Source organism: Cololabis saira, chromosome 6, assembly GCF_033807715.1.
Source record: "Cololabis saira isolate AMF1-May2022 chromosome 6, fColSai1.1, whole genome shotgun sequence".
Classification (NCBI taxonomy): Eukaryota; Metazoa; Chordata; class Actinopteri; order Beloniformes; family Belonidae; genus Cololabis; species Cololabis saira.
Genome location: NC_084592.1, coordinates 28,970,490 through 28,992,843, shown reverse-complemented (window position 1 = coordinate 28,992,843; position 22,354 = coordinate 28,970,490). Strand labels below are relative to the sequence as shown.

Genomic DNA, 22,354 nt, shown 5'->3' with positions numbered 1-22,354 from the left:
CCCGCAAAACACACAACAACAGCACGCGCAAACTTTTTCAGTGCACACGCAATTTAGTACTCTTTATTTAGGATCTTAGTAAATCGGGCCCTAAGAGTGGTCACATATAGACACTGTCTAGTGTTCGTTTAACACTGGTGATTTTGCTGTACACCAGACTTTTAAATGTCATTGTAGAAATAAAAAAATAAAAAAATAAAAAAAAACAACAACTAGTTTTCTGAAATCTAATCACATCATCTCATCTTTGTTCTGAAGAGTGGCTCTAAAAATGAGAATGTTGTAGACTTCCAACCCTTTATCATCTTCATAAGAAGTAAACACATGACAGAATATCACCTTGTTAAGGTGTAGCTTTGTAGAAATTAGAATGTCCGGTAGTTTTAGTGGTAGTTTTTTGTGCTCCTGCAACAAAGGCTGCATTGCTCATGGCATGCACATACTGTATGGTAAATATCTTTATACGTCTGTTCTCGTTCATTCTGTATTGATGTTGAACATATATCTGATTTGGACTACATACTGAGGTGACACATTTCAGATATCATAATTGCAAGTGACAATTGCATTTTTGACAACAACCCTGAAAAAATCAGCTATGACATCAGTGAAAAAAACTTGGATATAGGTCACTTTAGGCATGTAGTATGAATGTAGTACATGCTATGTTTGGAGAAAAATTTAACTATTAATTTCTAATTTTGAGCTTTTTGAAAAACATTGTTATGCTGAATATAACACTCAAGGCACCAAAGAAAGACAGAAGACAAAAGCATTTGGAAATGATGATGTAGTTGCACTGATTCACTTCATGCTTTGCTCTTCTGGGAAACTACATAACTAGATTCGACAAGCTTACATCGTGACCATTTCTGGAATATAACACTCAAGTGTGCCTTGGCAATGCATACAACAATGCCACAACAAAGCAGCAATCACTGCTGACTTGGTTGTCCTTGCTGAAAATACCTACATGCTTTCCAACAGCCGAACCGCCACCTTACTGTGGTGGAGGGGTTTGTGTGCCCGAGTGATCCTAGGAGCTATGTTGTCGGGGGCATTACGCCCCGGGTAGGGTCTCCCATGGCAAACAGGTTCTAGGTGATGGACCAGACTAAGAGCGGTTCACAAGCTAATCATGGAGGAGAAAAATCAAAGGACCGTTACGTCGCCCGGATCGGCGTCACCGGGGCCCCTCCCTGGAGCCAGGCCTGGGGCTGGGGCTCGATGGCGAGCGCCTGGTGGCCAGGTCTTTGCCCGTGGGACCCGGCCTGGCTCAGCCCGAAACGGCGACGTGGGCCCGGCTTCCCGTAGGCCCACCACCCGCAGGAAGGACCGTGAGAGGCCGGTGCCATGTGGACTGGGTAGCAGTCGTGGCGGGGTGCCTCAACGACCCAATCCCTGGACCAAAACCCTCTCAGTAGGGACATGGAATGTCACCTCGCTGGGGGGGAAGGAGCCGGAGCTTGTGCGTGAGGTTGAGAGATACCGGCTAGAGATAGTCGGGCTCACCTCCACACATAGCTTGGGCTCTGGAACCCAGCTCCTTGAAAGGGGCTGGACCCTCCACTACTCTGGAGTTGCCCAGGGTGAGAGGCGACGGGCTGGTGTGGGCTTGTTTATAGCCCCTCAGCTCAGTCGCCATGTGTTGGAGTTCACCCCGGTGAACGAGAGGGTCGCCCCCCTGCACCTTCGGGTCGGGAAAAGGTCTCTCACTGTTGTTTGTGCCTACGGGCCGAACAGCAGTGCAGAGTACCCGGCCTTCTTGGAGTCCCTGGGAGTACTTGATAGTGCTCCAACTGGAGACTCCATTGTTCTACTGGGGGACTTCAACGCTCACGTGGGCAATGACAGTAATACCTGGAGAGGCGTGATTGGGAGGAACGGCCTCCCCGATCTGAACCCGAACGGTGCTTTGTTGTTGGACTTCTGTGCTAGTCACAGTTTGTCCATAACGAACACCATGTTCATCCATCATCCATCACCCAAGCCGAGGTCACTGAGGTGGTTCATAAGCTCCTCAGTGGCACCGGGGGTGGATGAGATCCGCCCAGAGTACCTCAAGTCTCTGGATGTCGTAGGGCTGTCTTGGTTGACACGCCTCTGCGACATTGCATGGAGGAAGGGGACAGTACCGCTGGAGTGGCAAACCGGGCTGGTGGTCCCTCTGTTTAAAAAGGGGGACCGGAGAGTGTGTTCCAACTATAGGGGGATCACACTACTCACCCTCCCCGGGAAAGTCTACGCCAGGGTACTGGAGAGGAGAATACGGCCGATAGTTGAACCTCGGATTCAGGAGGAACAATGCGGTTTTCGGCCCGGTCGTGGAACACTGGACCAGCTCTACACCCGCCGCAGGGTGCTCGAGGGTTCATGGGAATTTGCCCAACCAGTCTACATGTGTTTTGTGGATCTGGAGAAGGCATTTGACCGTGTCCCTCGTGCCATTCTGTGGGGGGCGCTCAGTGAATATGGAGTCCGAGGCCCTCTATTAAGGGCTGTCCGGTCTCTATATGATCGAAGCAGGAGTTTGGTTCGCATTGCCAAAAATAAAATTAATTTTCAGACATTTAACAATTATATATTTAAAATATATTTACACAAATGTGTGTATCATTCCCTTAAACTACTATGTACACTCTTATTTTAGTATTAACAACCTCCATTTCTGTGAAAAAAAAAACAATATTAGCTAAGAACTACATTTCCCTAGAGTCATGCTATACAGCTTTATGCTAATCAGCGCCATATTTGTAGTCACATTGGTTTGGTTAACCCTAACGTATAAAAACGTTTTAAAAAACATATATCAATTGAATATATCTATTATGTAGTGCATCTGAAATAGTAATTACATTTTATAGAGATGATGTATGTTAAGGAATTGTAAATATGTTTGTTTATTTAGGATACTTTATTTAACATCATGTAACTGACTGATGTATTCACAGTGATTCAATATAAGTTGTAAATGTACCTGTGTACGGTTTATTTTAATATTTACCGTTCAAAAGCACAATATATTTAACGGTTTACTACCACGTCCATAGCAACAGTAATCAATGACCACACATCCGCGATCCATAAATTGAAATGTTAAATAAAGTTTATAAAAAAAAAACACATCCGCAATCGGGGCACTCGTCACGTGATCAGGATCTCCGCTCGTCATTTTATGACGTAGAGGGGACGCCCAGGGAATTCCCTGTGTTTGACGGAATGAGAGAATGGTTAAAACAATGAATTTAAATATCGCCTGTCACCACTTCCTGGTTCAAAAGCAATTAAAAATGATATTTTGTGGCTGGACAACGCTCTGGTTAAGGTCTGGTTAGGTTATTGCACCACTTATGATTGGTTAGAAGTAGGAAACGCTTGTGGTTTTTGCTAAAAATAATAATTTCACATCACTTACGCCACCTCCATCGTCATGGCGACAGCAAACAACATGGTTAAATACTCGAATTTACGTTAAATACTAGAAAACACAGTTAAATGCTCGCCGTCAAAATACTGTTAAAAATCATCAAAACACCATTAAAACACTGTTAAAACAGCGTTAAAAACATGTGTTTACAAACTGACAGTAACAAACAGTAATTTGCGCGTCAAAAACTCATAACTTAGCCACTATAATAAAGAATAATATGTACATAATAATAATGTAATAATCGGTGTATATATCACGACAACGGATCCCATTGACTTCGCATAGGTACAATATCCGTGTTGTTCACACGGAATTATACCATTTCCGTGTTGGTGCCACGGAAAATAGTGGTGAGAGGTCGTAGGCATTTCACAGATTTTTGTGAGATCAGGTTGCACAAAACAGTAGTTATTGTAACTTGTGTAGGTGGGAGGCTCCGTTGCTGAGTATTTGTGTGTGCGTGTGTGTGGACTAAACCATTTCTAGGAATGTGAGGGGGGGGACTAAATCTTTAAAGATGTGTATAGCACATTATTGCACGATTATAATGAGCACTGCTTACATTGCGCTTTCAATAAATACTACTGCATTGTTTAAAATGTATTAATTCTGTCTCAAATTATTCTAGGGGGGGACGGCTTTACTAATGGGGGGGACATGTCCCCCCTGTCCCCCCCGGGATTTTTGCCCCTGTACACACACTATGAAATGTGTAGAACTAAGAATCCTTACCTGTAATGATGAGGTGAAAGAATTTTGAATCATCGTCTGCATCACAGACGTATTCTCCTGAATCTTCGACTCTACTAGAAAGAATCTTAAGTCTTCGATAAGGGCCTTCGACCTTGAGCTTGATGTTCTCACTTTCTTGGAGCTTCTGGCCATCTTTAAACCAGCTGACAACACCAGTGGGACGAGACAGCTCACAGCTCAGAATAATTTCCTCAGGCACATGACGCTCAAGATGGACATCTTCCTTGGGGTAGATGATGGTCACAGGAGGTTCTTTGGAGGACAAAGATGACATTAAAACATCTTATCTGTGCTTTACACTGCACTTAAAGTTAGGTAAGATATCTTATTACCTCTTATGTTGACCTTGAAGATTAAGATGTTGTCCCCTGCATGGCATGTGTATGTGCCTGTGTCCGACAGTTGAGCTGAGGGTATTGTGAGATTTCTCCTTATGTCCTCTGCTTCAATTGTGACATTTTTTCTTGGTTTTATTTCAGTTCCATCTTTGTACCACTGGACAACACCATCAGCCCTGGACACTTCGCATGACAAAACAAGCTTCTCTTGTTCCACAACACTTTGAAAAAGGTCCTTCTCTGGGACATCAGCAAATGTTACCGGTGGCGCTGTGGAAAAACAGAGACAAAAGTTTTTGTTCTGGACCTAAATAAATTCTCTTCATGCATGCAGCAGCTGTAAGGTCAGGTTTACACAGCATGAACATGCTCTTCTCAAAACCTGCTAACTACAAAACAGCTTGGTCCCACAACAGATAATCATCTAGGGATGTTATTCATTCTTGGAGGCAGGGTGAAAACATTGCTTCAAGCAATGATGTAATGTTTTTACCATAGGAGAGGTTAAAAAAGCAGCGTGAGCATGCTATATTCTGCGGACGCTGTTATTAAATGATATGCATGTACACGAAAAAGCAGCTGATATGAAATTAGAAAATCTAAAAGAAAATAATCTGTGATATGCATGATGATAATCAGGAGCTGCTTTCCTATATTACATGCCATGAAGGTGAAACTGAAGGGAAAAAATCTTGCTGGGAAAAAATCTTAGAATATCACCTTTCACCTCCACACAGAAATCGATGAAATCTGAACCATCATCAGCTTTACAATCACACACCCCAGAGTACGAAGATGCGGCCGACTTCATCACTGTCCCATTATTGCTCTCTGACTGGATCTTTACACCCGATTCTGGCAAGAGTTTTACTCCATCCTCGCACCAGCGGGTTTGGACTGCAGGGTCTGAGGTCTCACACTGCTGTTTGATCAGGCTGCCTGCTTCAACAGACTCGCTCCCCTCAGCCTCTGGAACAGCTGAGAAGCAAACCCATGCTATAGGCATTTCAGCTCATTTAACAGTAACTAGAGACTAATCAGAGTTGCTGTACTTGGGTTTGCTTAAACTGTGCAAAAACTAAGTCTGTGCCTATGTAGGTAAAGAAACATTTTGCTAGCACGTAGCATGTGTAACCCTAGAAATCTGTTGCAAACATGTTAGTATGTAGTTGTCTCTAAATACCTTTGCGTACAGAGCTAATTTTAAGGCTCATTTTTTGTAGTGTCAGTGTCTTGTTGATAACTAAAGTCTGCAGTTCCTAAACCTTCCACTGCCTTCGCTAACTAGCTGCTAACTTAGCACAGCATAGCTAATGTTTGGTGCAGAAGCATGTTGCATCTGGAAATATCAGGATTGATAAATTATCAAAATTACTACAATAAACCAGAGCCATGAGTTGGAAAACACTTTCAGACCTCTATCAAAAACATTAAAAAAAACTGTGAAGCAGGCTGGTTTGTTTTCTGATTGATTAAAACAACCCACTTTTCACATTTGTCAAGTAACTTGAAAAGAAAAAAAGGGGGTGTTTGTGTAATTTTGACTCCTGGCTAGTTATCAAAAAGATACATTTTAAAACACTTGCTTTTTTCAAACTTGGAAAAACATCTAAATCTTTCGTTCTAAGCCAAAAATTGTCAATGAGCTAGAAAATACCTCTTCTGCTTGTATTTTTTGATGTAATCACCATGGTCAAACTAATATACAACCTGTCTTAACAGTACATTTTTTGTTAGGAACGGAATCATTTCACATTAGTTATTGTTATGTTAGAATAATAACAAATATAGCCTGTGTTGGTGTAACAGACAAGCATTAATTGAACATTAGCAATTCTGACAAAGCTCAAAATAATTAGATCACCTGCAACATCCACCTTGAAATCTATATGGTCATTTGCGGCATCACAGCTGTACAACCCAGAGTGTCTGACTTCTGCTGACTGAATAACCAGTCCTCTCAGTTTTTCATCTCTTTGAATTTCATATTCACTTGTTGGAGGTAGCTGTTCTCCATCTTTGTGCCAATAGACCTGGGCAGTGGGCTCGGAGACTTCACACTGCAGTTTAATCGGATGGCCTGCTTCAACAAATTTGTTTCTTTCGATGTCCGGTTGCGTTGAAAACCTCACAGGAGTAGCTGTGGGTATTGTGAGATTTGCAGACCACTTTTGTTAAATTAAACTGGCATAATATACTTTCACATGTATTCTATTTTATCTCTGACAGCACTGGGACTGATGTGTTTTCATAAACTCCTATTAAATTCATTAACAGACTTGATCAATAGTAGCTTGTAGATTCATAGCTAGTCAAAGTTAACTAGGGTCATGCTAAATGTTTCTGAAAATGAATACAAGTAAATCACCTTCGATGTCCACCTGAAACATCACAGCGTCGTCATCGAGGCTACAGCTGTAGAGGCCGGAGTCCGACAGCTTAGCCGAATGAATCGTTAACTTTCTGAGGTTGCCGTCTCTTTTCATATCAAGCCCTGTTTTGCAAAAAAGCTCCACCTCATCTTTGAACCAGGAAACCTGGGCAGCAGGGTCGGAGACCTCACACTGCAGAGTAATTGGACAACCAATTCTAATCATCTTGTATTTTTCTGACAGTGGGGTTGCCATGATCCTTGGTGATCGGTCTAGGAGAGGAGGATAACAAGCATATGAATGAGGGATGAAATCACTGACAGAGGACAAAACACACAATTCAGTCTGCAATCCCACTAGCTATTGATCATTCAGCCCACACTACATGCTTACCACTCACAACATAGAAAAATATAGATGTTATAGTAGGATAGGAAGATAGCATTATACGGAATAAATCACCTTTTATCTCCACCATAAAGGTGATGGTATCACCTGATGTTGAACATTCATATGTACCAGCATGCACATTTTCAGCTGAGGGGATGAGTAATGTCCTGGTCAGACCATCTGACTGTATTTCCACGTTTTTCTGAGGCACGAGTTTCATCCCATCCTTTAACCAGTCGACGTGAGTAGAAGGATCATGAGAGAGTTCACAGCTGAGGACAATAGGATTGCCTTCTTGGACGGACTTGTTTCTTTCATTCTCTTGCAGCTCTGAGAACTTCACAGGTGGCGCTACAGATTTTGGATATTGCAACAAAGAGGGTCTTAATAAAAGGTATAAATGTCATCACGAGCAATTGAATTACCAACTGTACACTCATAATTTCAAAATGAGAATCTTATCAGTCAAAGCAGATAACATGACGACGGCCCATCAGAGCGGCACATTTGACAAAACAACAAACAATTGACATACAAAGGGACATTTATTTAAGAGGAACACTTGTGACAACGTAACATCCGTGGTTATGCAGTTATTGGAGTCCAGCAAAAAAGCACAAGTAAGACACAAAAAAGAAAGTGGCGGCGGAAACTGCATTTTGAAGGGACAAGTTTAGTATTATTCTGAAGGGAAAACATTCTGATTTATTCAGTATAACTTTTTGAATTTTGTTTAGTTGCAAACTGGCTTTCGGATTAGGTGTGGGAGAGTAGTTTTTTGTTAAATTTTTATCAGGTAGCATTAGACAGTCTGTGTTGAAGAGCCAAAAGAATGGGGAATTTTCTGTTAAGTGATAACACAAGGTTAATATGTTTCTCCGGCTGTTAGTCCAGTACAAGACAGTGAAAGCACTGCAGAGGTTTTGAGCATCACCTTTTACTTCCACAGAGAACTGGACGTCGTCATCCTTTGACTCACAGCGGTACAGCCCAGTGTGGGTTCGCTCGGCTGATGGGACTACTAGACTCCTCAAAGTCCCCTGTGACTGGATGTCTACTCCACTTTGAGGAACGAGCTTTGTTCCATCCTTGTACCAACTGACTTGTCCGGCGGGGTCTGACAGCTCACACTGTAGAGCTATGGGAGAGCCAGCTACCACTGTCAGTTTCTGCTCAGTGTCAGATATAGCTGCAAATGTCAGAGGAGGTGCTACAAAATTGAATATAAAATAGAGCTGATCATTAAAAGTGATATTGCTAATAACCAAATTAAGAATTAAAAAATCTTGGAATAAAAACAATTGTTTTTGATCCTCAAACTCTATTTTTTTGATTCAGCATTTGTAGCGGATAGTATATAGCCTATACATTACCGAAGAAAATCGTTTGTTGTACAAATATAGCAGTTGCTATATGATTAGCCAAATGTAGAATGCCATTTTGGTATAGGTAGGTAGGTACAGTGGGTACGGAAAAGTTCATTTTATTTCTCATTATTGTACACTCAGCACCCCATGTTGACAGAAAAAAACAGAAATGTAGGAATTTTTGCAAATGTATTAAAAAAGAAAAACTTAGATATGACATGGTCATAGGAATTCAGACCCGTTGCTCATATTTAACTCATATCATGTCCATTTCTTCTGATTCTCCTTGAGATGGTTCTGATCCCTTCATTGGAGTCCAGATGCATTTTAATTAAACTGGTTGGACTTAATTAGGAAAGTTACACACCTGTCTATATAAGACCTTACAGCTCACGGTGCATGTCAGAGCAAATGAGAATCATGAGGTCAAAGGAACTGCCCAAGGAGCTCAGAGACAGAATTGTGGTAAGGCACAGATCTGGCCAAGGTTACAAAATAATTTCTGCAGCACTCAAGGTTCCTAAGAACACAGTGGCCTCCATAATCCTTAAATCGATGACGTTTGGGACGACCAGAACTCTTCCTAGACCTGGCTGTCCAGACAAATTGAGCAATCATGAGAGAAGAACCTTGGTGAGAGAGTTAAAGAAGAACCCAAAGATCACTGTGTGGGAGCTCCAGAGATGCAGTAGGGAGATGGGAGAAAGTTCCACAAGGTCAACTATCACTGCAGCCCTCCACCAGTTGGGGCTTTATGGCAGAATTGCCCGTCGGAAGCCTTTCCTCAGTGCAAGACGTATGAAAGCCTGCATAGAGTTTGCCAAAAAACACATGAAAGACTATGACTATGAGAAATAAGATTCTCTGGTCTGATGAAACCAAGATTGAACTTTTTGGCATTAATTCTAAGCAGTATGTGTGGAGAAAAGCAGGCACTGCTCATCAGCTGCCCAATACCATCCCAACAGTGAAACATGGTGGTGGCAGCATCTTGTTACGGGGGTGTTTTTCAGCTGCAGGGACAGGACGACTGGTTGCAATTGAAGGAGAGATGAATGTGGCCAAGTACAGAGATATCCTGGCAGAAAACCTCTTTTAGAGTGACTTCAGACTGGCCGGAATGTTCACCTTCCAACAAGACTAAGACCCTCAGCACACAACTAAAATAACAAAGGAGTGGCTTGGGAACAACTCTGTGACCATTCTTAACTGGCCCAGCCAGAGCCCTGACCTAACCCCAATTGAGCATCTCTGGAGAGATTTGAAAATAACTGTCCACCAACATTCACCATCCAACCTGACAGAACTGGAGAGGATCTGCAAGGAAAAATGGCAGAGATCACCTATTCCATGGCTCATTCCCAAGAAGACTCACGGCTGTACTCGCTCAAAAGGTTGCTTTTCTCATTACTGAGCAAAGGGTCTGAATACCTACTTATGACCATGTGATATTTCAGTTTTTCTTTTTTAATACATTTGCAAACATTTCTATATTCCTGTTTTTTCTGTCAAGATGCTGTGCTGACTGTACATTAATGAGAAATAAAATGAACTTTTTTGATTTTAGCAAATGGCTGCAATTAAAACAAAGAGGGAAATATTTAAAGGGGTCTGAATACTTTCCGTACCCACTGTAAATGCTCTGTTGCAACTGCATATACAGTCATGACCAAAAGTTACTTCCCTTTTTTTTTAAGCCTATATTTTTTTGTGTAAACACCAACAGACCTTTGTCAGATCTTTTTCAAGCGCTGCTGCTCGTGGATGTTTTGCCTGTGCCACATTGCAAGGCTGAGGCTAGGCTACCAGCAGCTCTCAAGGGCAGATTTCTTTTCTAAATTCTGATTATACACACACAAACAAACATAGGATTTAAAGAGCTACTACCTTTTGCACATGACTGTACTCATTGCTGTGGGATTAGTGTAGAATGCCATTACTGCAGTAGGCAGGTAATCGCTTTCCCCTGACCTCTTATAAATACATAATGTAGTTCTAGCATTTAAATTTCATATGATTTTAAAGCCATTAAAGTTCCAAATGGTCCTGAAAACATTTTTTTTCTGTTCATTTTTAACTCTATGGTGCATGCAAACATCACTAAAATCTATTTGCAGAACAAACAAAAACACTTATGTCACCTTTAACATCCACATGAAACTGCAACACATCATCTGCTGTCCTGCAGCTGTAAATCCCTGCATGAGACAGCGTCGCCGACTGGAAAGCCACTGTTCTTATGGAGCCCTCTGCCAGCATGTCATGGCCAGCTGCTTCCTGTAGTTTTATTCCATCTTTGAACCATGTTACTTGAGCGTTAGGATCTGATATCTCACACCGCAGCACTATGGGTTCCCCAACTTCAACTGACTTGTTCCTCTCAGCCTCACAAAGTGGAGTAATTCTCACGGGCGGAGCTGGGGATTCTTGAGGTAACATCAAGAGAAAGTTTCATCACTTCTACTGACTGCAAAAAATCTATCAAGCCTCTCAAAACAACATAAAAGCAAAATCGCAATCAAGATTAGTCATGCAAAAAGTTTTATCTTAAAATGATAAAAATATGTTCTATATTAGTAGTAATTTTAACAAGAGGTATCGTTGGTTAGACTTAGGGTAATTATGCATTCAAGTTAGGTTTTATATTTTAAAGAATTACACTATTTTATCTGTAATATTCCTTTCAGACCACCCAAGCTCAGTTTTATTTAACCACTATGTAGTTTTAGTGTGGACAAAATCAGGTGAGTAAATGTAAAGATTTACAAAATGTCAAGGATTGCAAAAAGCAATCTCTTTATCTTACACAATGTTAACATTGTGCTCGTTCGCTTGTTGTTTGATAATGCTAACCATTTAAATCACCTTCAACAGCCACCTTATTTGCAGTGACACTGTCACCCCAGTGACTGTCGCATGTCCTTGACAGATAGATATCCTGGGATTGGACAGTAGATGCCTGCTTGGAATCGTAAAGGTCTGCCAAAGGGGTGGATGATGTTTGAGCACAGTTGACTCTGTCGTCCTCTTGGTCTTCTGTGGTCTCCATAGTGTGATGATGCTGTGCTTGAAGTGTTGGCTCCTTACTTTCCCGAGAGTGCAACTCTGAAAGGTCGGATTCTGTCTGTCCTGTGTGACAGGGCTTATCCAGTTTAACATGTGCAAACACGTTGTCATGTTGCAGTTGGAACGTTTCTACCTCTTTAGTACTAGGCAAGTCCATTGGTTGAAGGATAGCTGCATTTGGATGCTCATAGAGATTCTCTGACAGGACAGTTGATGTATGTAAGGGCCTGCTTAGATCCTCTGGTTGGCCAGTTGCAGTCTGTAAAGAGTTACATTGCCCTTCTGGGTGCACACTTTGTGTTTGCGAGCAATCTAGATGCTTCTCTGAAAGGATAGCTGACCAATGTATGGAGCTAGAGTGCCCCTCTGATTGTTCAGTAGCAGTTTGTAAAGTTCTGAAGGATTCTTCTGATTTGACATGTGCAGTCTGTAAGGACTCAAATGGCTTCTCTGAATGAGCAGTTTCAACTTTTGATAAGTTACAAAGTTTGTTGGATTTGACTGCTGAAACATGTAAGGTGTTAGTATGATGCTCTGAAATGTGAGCTAAAGTCTCTTTGGGGTTACATAACTGCACAGCTGGGATATGTACTGCGGTATGTACCTCCTCTGAGCTCATAGTTAGTAGCCTGAGAGCGGATTGTTCTGCATCAGTTGCAATTTGCAAGCGGTTACAACACTCATCTGTCTGTCCAGCTGACTCCGAGGAATTATGGAGTTCTTCAGAGGTGGCATCTTTATTCTGTTTATAAATAATACATTCCTCACCTTGTCTTTCTGTGGGGTGTATAGTGTGATGGTGTATGTCAGATTGCATTGTTGATTGTTTTATAGAGTGACCGCACAGTGGAGGTTGGGCCTTTAAATTTTGTTGGTTGTCCTTGAACTCCTGTTTTGTTGCAGTCCAGTGATCTTTAAACTCATTTGTTGAGTGAGGAGTTGGTATAAGCCCGGTATGCTCTTCATATGCATCTCCTCCTCTGTCAGGAAAGATGCCAGAATTGAGTTTTGAGGACCTCTGGGTATCTTGAACGGAATAAGCCTCTTCTGTGGACCAGTTCATCTCTTGGTCAGAGGAGAGCCTTGGCGATGTAGCTATAAGCATTGTGATGTACACAGAGAAAGGTTTTCAGTTGATGGTGGTTTCAAAACTTCTTCTTAAAACATAATTTTACAGCAGTGTGGGTTAGCATGGAGTTATGGGAAAATCCATTGCAAAGACAAGCAAGAGGGTCGACCAGGATTGGTCTGAGAGTGAACTCCAATATCCCTTACAATGACTCCTACTGTCATACCATCAATCTTTGCTAAAACCCCTTAGAAGTGCATTAATTACTTCTCTCCGGATAAGAGTTCATTGTCATTGCAACGGGGAAAGGTTCGGGGCAGCAATGTGAATGAAAGGATCTGGAGATGAATAAGACTTTAAGACGGTCTTTAAGAGTTGCGCGTTACAAGCAAAGATGGCTGTTAAAATGAAGAATGTATTGACACATACAACATTTATGTTAGTATGACCAGCAGCTACCAAACAACATGTTTGATTAAGAGCCAAAAAAGCAGTAGAATGGCCTGAGGCCAGGGATGACAATGTGATACAAAGCAATTTTACTACAGTAAAGAAAATGTACAGATGGCTCAGATAATTGAGCGAACAGAGAAATGCACCACTATTGTTAGTGGCATTTATGCGCTGGGTTAAAATGGATGACTGATGTTGAAATATCAAGTCACCTTTGACATCCGCAGTGTATTGGGCTGATGCGTCAGCTATCTCACCAATCTCGTCACCGTAGTGACTCTGCCTTGCTGTTTGGACAAAGCCAAAGAGAGAACAATGAGCGGGATAATAGCTTCACCCATGTAACTAAATTATTGATTCTTAAATGTGCAGGTACAATGAAGGACAGCACCTTTCATGTCCTCATTTAACTGTACGTCATCAGATGTGCTGCAGCCCAACTTGCTATCATCAGACAGGTATTGTGTCTGAAGCGGCTTGGAAGTTTGGCTGCTCATCTGTGACACATTGTCGGCTTTCCTTTCTGGAAATATCTGGGTTCCGTCTTTGTACCAACAGGCTTTGGCAATGGGATCTGAAATCTCAAATTGCTGAACAATTGGAGAGTTTGCTTCGGTAGACGGGGTCTTCTCATCAGGATCACGCAGATATGTTGGACATGGCACTATAAACAATCATTAGGGGGAATAATTTTAGTGTACAACATCCTACAATTGTAGAAAAACCAAACTGACTTTAAAGAGAGACTGTGACAAATATGTACAATACTATGCAAATATGTTAGGCACTCGTTTGTCTTGTTGTTTTATCGAGGTCAACTCGTCATCCATATTTACTTTCAGTAATAGAATATAAAAAACAGAATATCGTGACTGATGACTGATTACTCATTTGGCCGATTTTTAAAATAAACGCCATCAGGTTTAGCCAAACCCATCCATCCATCCATCCATTATCTATACCCGCTATATCCTTTGCAGGGTCACAGGGACCTGCTGGTCCCCTGCTGGAGCCTATCCCAGCTAATTTTCAGCCGAGAGGCAAGGGTCCACCCTGGACAGGTCGCCAGTCCATCGCAGGGCCACGTACAAATAACCAGACACACTCACACCTACGGGAAATTTAGAATCACCAATTAACCTGCTAAGCATGTTTTTGGACTGTGGGAGGAGTGCATGTTGAACATGCAAACTCCACACAGAAAGACCCCGCCGGGCCTGGGAGTCGAACCGGGAACCTTCTTGCTGTGAGGCAACAGTGCTAACCACCAAGCCACCATGCTGCCCTTAGCCCTCAGAACCAAGCATTACTTGCTTTCCAAGTGGCCACAGAAGAAACTGCTTCTGATTGAAAAAGGATAGTCATACTACCAATCAGAGAAACAAAACATGTGATGCAGGTAGAATAACAACTAAAATAGTATCAACAAAAATGCCCACAATTGTATGGAGCAGAGTAGGAACACAACCATTGTCAGTTTTGAAGAGAAAAAAAGTTCTTGATTCAAGGTGGTATTAGCAACTTAGCAGCCATATTGGTTTACGCCTTAATGGAGCCATAAGTGCCTATTTGACGCTACTGTAAGAGTGATACAGGAGTGATACACCCCTGCTGTGATTGGTTCAGTACATTCTGTGCTTGTGAAAATGAGAAAGATACCAGAATCCATTTCACACGGGAGAATTGAAATGAAATGAATGTATTTGGCTTTCCAGGCTGTTCAGAACCAAGCACCAGTTTATTATAATTTTTTTTTTTTGCTATGGGATTGCTCTATACAGATGTTTGCAATGACACTCATTAAGATTCCATTATATTTAGAATGAAAAGAACCAGGTTCCTGTCATTTCCATTTCAGTCTTAAATAGACTGGAAAATGAATACGGATTTCATTAAAAATAAAATAAAATAAAAAACAACAAGACCAGGAGTGCAAAAGACTTTTGCCCAGTAATGTGCATAATGTACACATACCCATAAGCTACATAATGCGTTAGTCATAACCAAATTTAGAAAACACATTTATAATCAAAAAGATCACCTTGATTTTTTACTATTAATTGGGCAACATCATCTGCTGTTGCACAGTAGTATGCTCCAGAGTTTGAGGGATGAGTTGGTTCAATAACAAGGGTCTCCTTGATGCCTTCCATTTGAATATCAGCCTTTCTATTAGAATAGATTTCTGTATCCCTTTGCCATGACACCTGGAAAGCAGGGTCTGAGGTTTCACTGGCTGGTTCAGGGGGACAGGTTGCTTCGAGCGACTGCATCTCCACAACCTCCGTTGAGGGCGACAATGGCAACGTTGGAGCTAAAGATGATGATTCATAATATAATTGGACTGAATAGTGGAAGTTTACACACTGAAGAAAGGGGTTATAGATTCTGCTTCCCAAAACAGGGAAGAAATGTGTGACATCTCAACATTTAACAAATGTAGTGTTTCATTTTGTAAGTAGAGATTAAGTTTACAATGGATTAAGACACAGTTACACCATCACACAAAACACCACTTTAACACATACATATATGCATATCATAGATGTTAGTTGGATGTAGTCTCCAGAAAGCTCTAGGATTTGCTCTATAGTGAAACAATTTAAATGATAAAAATCACCTTTAATATCCACTGTGAAGTGAATAGTGCCTTCTGAAGTTTCACAGCTGTATAGCCCTGAGTGCAAGAACTCAGCAGATGGGATAATGAGTGTCCTTGATGTGCCATTACTCTGTATATCCCAGCCTTTCTGCAAGCTGATCTTTTTACCATCTTTATACCAGCAGACTGGTACTGTGGAGTCTGCAACCTCACATTCCAACTTCAAAGGTTCGCCAACTTCGAGTGACTTGGCTCTCCCAGCATCACACATAGTAGTGTACGTCACTGGTAGAGCTAGCATTGGGAATTCAGGAAATCTAATAAACGCAAGGCTCTGGAAATGAATACTTAACAAAAGTGTAATTGCTGAGGGCAAAATAAGAAGGGCTTTGGAGACTTGCAGTTCAGAGATTCCAAGCCAGTCACAAAACAAATGAAAATAAGCAATCTTCATGTTGTGCGTTAACAGTTCTTTACGGTTATATGCTTGAAGCAATCTCCCAAACTACATAGTTGAAGCAGGGATTGTTAATGGCAACTAGAAAGAGGGGTGGGGTTACAGTAAGAACGCTCAAGAAAAGAAGTGCAAAGTCACCTTTGATCTCCACTTGAAATTCGATGGTATCATCCTGTGTGTTGCATCTGTACAAACCAGAGTGGTATGGTTCTGCAGACTGAATAACTAATGTCCTTGTGTTGCCCACTGAGTGGATTTCTAATCCAGAGTTTGAAATGAGTTGCATCTCATCCTTGTACCAGCAAACTTGGGCCTCAGGGTCCGACACCACACACTGGAGTACTATAGGACACCCGGCTTCAATCAACTTGGTCCTCATGTCTTCAGGAATAGCTGAGAACTTCATTGGTGGAGCTATAGATATATTTAGATTTTATGTCAACCTTAAATCAATCTCATGCCAGATTGTTCATTATAAACTATTTACTGACAACTACATTACTAACATGCTGTGACGTAAAGAAAGATAAGCTGCACATTTAATGAGTGCCAAGAAGAAAGACGACAGACACACGCATGTGACAACACACACACACAGCTTTCATAAGAATTAGTGGCTTTGCTCAGGAAGAGCTTGTTAATGTTTCACATCAAGTTAAACAAATCACCTCTGATGTCCACATTGAATGTGATGCTGTCACCCTTTGTCTTGCAGCAGTACAAGCCAGAGTGGGCAACTTCTGCTGAATGGACAATTAGCTTCCTCCCCAGGCCATCACTTATAACATCTACTCCAGTCTGAGGATGGAGCTTTGACCCATCTTTGTACCAGTGCACCTGGGCAGAAGGATCTGAGAGCTCACATTGTAAAACAATCGGGCAGCCTGTTTGGATGCTTTTGTTCCTCTCAGCATCTGGAATTGCTGTAAACCTCACAGGGGGAGCTATGGATATTTGGATATTGTAACAGATTGTTAAGTTGTAGAAGATATGTGATTTCAAAAGCCAGATATAAAACTGAGACAACATATAAGTAAAACAAACAAACAAACAAACAAAAAAAAAACACTGGAGAAGTGAATACAAGTGACTGCAAGATGGTTGCATTCTATTAAAGACATTATTGAGTAATTATTGTAAAGAACGTAAGCCACTCACCTTCTACTTCCACATTGAACCTGATGACATCATCAATGGCATCACAGCAGTATACACCTGAATGTGAGAACTCTGCTGATTGGATAACAATTCGTCTCATGGTGCCTTCTGATTGGATATGAAGACACTCCATTGTTTGTAATTGCACCCCATTCTTGTACCAGAGCACTGAAGCGGCAGGGTCTGACAGCTCACAGTAGAGCACAATCGGGTTCCCCAGTTCCACAAACTTGTTTCGATCCATCTCGGACAGTGGTGAAAACTTGACCAATGGAGCTGCAAAGTATAATATATAATATCTTAGCTATATGTGTGTGTGTGTACGTATGTATGTATATATATATATATATACAGTGGTGGACAGTAACGGAGTAAATTTACTTGAGTACTGTACTTAAGTACATATCCAGAGGATTTGTACTTTACTTGAGTATTAGATTTCTTTGGTACTTATTACTCTTACTTGAATACATTTCCAAGACAAATATTTTTACTTTTACTCGAGTACATTTCTAGGAAGGCTGAAAAGTACTCGTTACTTTCAGGTCTGCTCTTTTTTCTTCTTCTCTAAAATCCTATTGGACACAAGCTGTTTTTGTCAAAGGAGGAGACCTATCACAGTGCACGCTCTCCACTGGGATGTACGTAAAGCGGAAATATGTCAAGCCTTCTCAAAATGATACCGCCAAAGTAGCCTGCGTTTGTCAAGACAGAGCCGCAACAATTAATTTAGAAAAAATATAGTAATTTACTGATGTGGAAAATAAGAAATTTACTCTTACTCTTACTTTTACTTAAAGTAAATTTAAAAGCATTTACTTTTGGATACTTAAGTACCTTTAAAAGCAAGTACTTTTCTACTCTTACTCGAGTAATATTTTGACTGAGCTACTTTTACTTGTAACGGAGTAAATTTTGACCAGTAGTATTTGTACTCTTACTCAAGTACTGGGGTCGAGCACTCTGTCCACCTCTGTATATATATATATATATATATATATATATATATATATATATATATATATATATATATATACATATATACGTATATACATATAAAAAAAATATATATATATATATATATATATATATATATATATATATATATATATACGTATATACATATAAAAATAAATAAACCAGATGATAACCTGCATATACCTTGAATGTAGAGTGCAGCAGAATCGCGGATACCATAGGCAATGAATGTAATCTCAGCTCCATTGTCTGTATCTCGTACTCCTCGAATGCGAAGGGATTGGTGTGTTCTTGAGCGTCGCATGGAATAGCGCTCATCGTCCTGTAGCTGAGTCCCATTTAAGAACCATGTACCAATAACTGAAGCAGAAAGTTCGATGGTGAATAGTGCATCTTGTCCCTCGGGCACCAAAGCATCCTGTAAAGGAGCTTGTATTCTGGCGACAGGAACTGAAAAGGAAAAATCATCATCAATCAGTTGGTGTAAATTCTCATTCATCTAGGTCATGATAATCCTCAAAAGTTTGAATCAAAGGCATGTGAGCTTCTTTTCTTTGAATATGTTTCACCTTGCATCCAAGAGGCTTACAGTACATGTGACTTCAACATGTTATAAGCCTGAAACCTTCCACCAGTTAGTTCGAATTATGGAAGCCTTTTGTATAGAAGGTGGTGTGTCTTTAAGAACTGATAAAAGGAAAACCAGTTCCATTTGATGCAAACCTTTCAGGATCAATCAATCAATTAAAGTCATGGTCTTAATCATGTGGTAATTAATCAGGAAAAACAAAATCATTGTGAATAAAGCACAGCTGTCTTATTATAATCAAAGTTACCTAGGTGAACAGTTTTAGGGAACTCAACATTGTTGCTCTTCCCGTATTTGTTTACGCTGCAAATGCGAAAGCGATAATCAGCTTCACATGGGACACTGTCACCAAGGATCTCCACAGAAGTTGCAGAGTCAGTGGTCAGGCACTGGACCCACTCCTGTGATCCGGTGCCTACTTCTTGTCTTTCAAGGACATATCCGGATGGAGGGTTTTTTCGTGTGTCAGAAGCAGGAACCCATGAGAGAAGCGCTGCATTAGCACGCTCTGTGTTGATCTGCACCCCCACAGGACAACTTGGAGGACAATGTCTGGCCGCTGAAACAAGAAAACACTGTGTGTGTGTATATTATATATACATATAGGTGTGTGTTTCTTTAAAATTTAGAAAACAAATGTATAACTTTTCAAAACATGTCCAAATAACAACAAATGCCAAATGTTCGAATAATTTACTGTGAATGTAACCCACCTTTTACTCTTAACTGAGAGGAAGTCATGGACTTGGCCACAAGGAAAGTCACCAAGCCAGAGTCTTGGGGCATTGTATTGACAAAAACCAGAATGTGAGTTCGACCGAAAGACTTAAGGATTGTTTGATGGGTTTCACGCAGTTCTGTGCCATCTTTGTACCAATGGATGTCCATCTCTTCTTTTTCTACCTCAACACAAAAGGCAGCATTTTCACCTTCCAAGACGTCAACTTTTCTCGGAAGCTTCCGTACAATTGTACCTTCAAGGAAAGAGAAATTGTGTCAGACTTAAAGAACATATATTCTGTATATTTCATGGACATGAGGCTCTGCAAATTTAGAAACAGTGTGCAGCTTGAAATTAACACCTAAAAGACAGTGATCTGATACCGACAAAACAACACCATTTATTTGTACATTCCTGTCTATAAACATTCTGGCCATTAACATAATTGGAATCACTGATAAAGGTCAGCTCTGAATGGACAAACTGTTGCCTCGTTTGTATAGAGTAACCCATAACAATGGACTCAGCATGTCATACTCCCCGAGCACCCCCAATAAAATACCTTGTGGGACACAGCTGAATGCCTTCTCTAAGTCCTCAAAGCACACGTGGACTGGATGGGCAAACCCTCACGGATGCCCAAGCTTAAAGGGCTGGTTCAGCATTCCACAGCCAGGACAGAACCAATGTTTTTTCCTGAAAGCCCCCTCCAGTCCATTAGGCGTCCCTGTTATGTTCTTCTCTTTTAAGTAGCAGGTGGATGGCTTGGCTGCCAAATTGTGTACACATGGGCTAGTGTTAAAGGGCCGGTTTCCAGCCAGTTACAGAGTTGTGATTGTTTATTGGCCTCCAGATTAGAACTGGTGGGAGCGGGCAGCAGTGTTTGTACACACATCCCTCGGACGGGCTGTGGTTGACCTTCACAGATCTATACTTTTGTAAAATAAATTATTTTTCCCTTAGATCACCTTGCCTGTCTCCCATTTTTGTCACAGCTTTTGAGCCAGGTGTGAATCTGAATCTCAGTTTCAAATATCAATCAAACTTTGTTCTCTATCCATCCATTTTCTATACCCATTTAATCCTGTTCAGGGTCACGGGGGTGTGCTCGAACCTATTCCAGCTCATTACAGGCAAGAGGCCGGGGTATATCCACTACACTCCAGCACTCTTGTCTTCCAATTAAGAGGCACAGTCCTCACTATTTGTGAAATATTGCGAAAGCCAACCTAAGCAGCTCCACAACATCATCTAAATATAACAATGTAGTCCTCTTGCCCTGCCTCAGATGTCTTTGTTTAACTAACTGGGCTTAAAAGAACTCTTTCCTCATCTCCCTCAACTATGTTGTCCACCACTGGGCTTTTAGACTGCCACCACTGCCACTTTTGTGGGTTGCTTTGACAATTAAGTTTCAGAACCTGGCCAATTTGAACTTATTATCTCCGGCCGAGCTGAAGATCTTTCTGCCATTTTTTGCCAAACCTTTCCAGCAAAACATCAATATACTTTTGGGCAAACTGGTTCTGTCTGCCATCTTCCCCACCCATCTCATCCAACTTCCTACCTGGTGATTAGTTTACTACTCAGTTTCTGTCTTCAACTAAGAGTCCAAAGACATCTGGTTGCAAATCCAATGACACATTTTTGAAGTTGATCATTGAAATATGAGTTTTTTGGTACCACATGCTCATATGTATAAATAGTCTTTATTATGGACCAACATTTTTTTTGTGGCTCTAGTGGCCTTTATCTTGAAAGTGGCTAGACAGGAATCTGAGGTTGAGAGAGGGGGGAAGAAATGCAGTAAAGAACCACAGGCTGCGATTAGAACCTGTGCCACCCGCACAAGGGCGATAGCCTCTGTGCATGGTGTGCCCTCTCAACCAACTGAGCTGTCCAGGGCCCCCATTATGGGCCAACTATGATGCGTAAGTCCAAACTAGCACAGAAGTCCAATAACAGAGCACTATTTAGATTCGAACTGAAGAGTGGATTTCTTCCAATCCCCTCCAGGTAACACCATCAGTATCCACATGAGCTTTTAAGTCTCAGTAGAACGACTAAACCCCCTTTAGGAGTACCATACCTCATTAATGACCCCATCAGTCAGAGCCCAGTGCCCCACTCAAAGGTACGTTGAAGCTGTGCTCTCATCTAGTGTGGAAAACTCAAAAGTATAGGTTCTGAACCAGATGAACTATAAGTACGTCCATTCTACTCTTAAACCTGTAACCTTTGGCAATTCTAGAGTAGGTCCAACCTCTCAAGGAGTTCTGTGAACACACTCTGTGGGTTGTGCTGAATCCAATTATATCCAGCCACCCATAATTTCATGCACAAGCTCACATTTCTACCCCACCAAAGATGTGACAGTCTATATCCGAAAAAAAAAAAACTGTTCTAGAAAAAATGGATGAGAGAGCCAGGTCCACACCTTTAGCTGCTACCCATATTACATAGCACCAGGCCCGTGTGGCCCCTCCTGCAGATAATGAGTGCAAAACAGGGCAGACCCACATTGCTCATTCAGGCTGAGCTCGGCCCCCCCAGCCTCCTTCATTCATGTAGAATTCCCAACTGGCTCCTTTTAATGTGGAGGAGCCAGTTG

The 22,354-nt window shown here is 41.3% G+C and overlaps 1 protein-coding gene across 5 annotated transcripts in view; it reads right to left on the bottom strand.

The window, feature by feature from the left end:
- Positions 1 to 22,354, bottom strand: part of obsl1b (obscurin like cytoskeletal adaptor 1b) — a 69,397-nt gene that overhangs the window by 28,125 nt on the left and 18,918 nt on the right. The window contains exons 4-21 of one of the 5 annotated variants that reach the window (XM_061723907.1): positions 19,736 to 19,996; positions 19,270 to 19,581; positions 18,617 to 18,883; positions 17,456 to 17,731; positions 16,966 to 17,241; positions 16,436 to 16,711; positions 15,859 to 16,134; positions 15,280 to 15,552; positions 13,630 to 13,902; positions 13,451 to 13,525; positions 10,792 to 11,076; positions 8,218 to 8,493; positions 7,356 to 7,634; positions 6,890 to 7,165; positions 6,386 to 6,661; positions 5,242 to 5,499; positions 4,516 to 4,791; positions 4,163 to 4,435 (exon numbers count right to left, since the gene is read on the bottom strand). In XM_061723907.1, coding sequence (XP_061579891.1) covers positions 4,163 to 4,435; positions 4,516 to 4,791; positions 5,242 to 5,499; positions 6,386 to 6,661; positions 6,890 to 7,165; positions 7,356 to 7,634; positions 8,218 to 8,493; positions 10,792 to 11,076; positions 13,451 to 13,525; positions 13,630 to 13,902; positions 15,280 to 15,552; positions 15,859 to 16,134; positions 16,436 to 16,711; positions 16,966 to 17,241; positions 17,456 to 17,731; positions 18,617 to 18,883; positions 19,270 to 19,581; positions 19,736 to 19,996 — 4,764 coding nt within the window. The remainder of the gene's footprint in view (positions 1 to 4,162; positions 4,436 to 4,515; positions 4,792 to 5,241; positions 5,500 to 6,385; positions 6,662 to 6,889; positions 7,166 to 7,355; positions 7,635 to 8,217; positions 8,494 to 10,791; positions 11,077 to 13,450; positions 13,526 to 13,629; positions 13,903 to 15,279; positions 15,553 to 15,858; positions 16,135 to 16,435; positions 16,712 to 16,965; positions 17,242 to 17,455; positions 17,732 to 18,616; positions 18,884 to 19,269; positions 19,582 to 19,735; positions 19,997 to 22,354) is intronic. The other 4 variants (XM_061723908.1, XM_061723909.1, XM_061723910.1 and 1 more) reach the window with 4 other exon arrangements.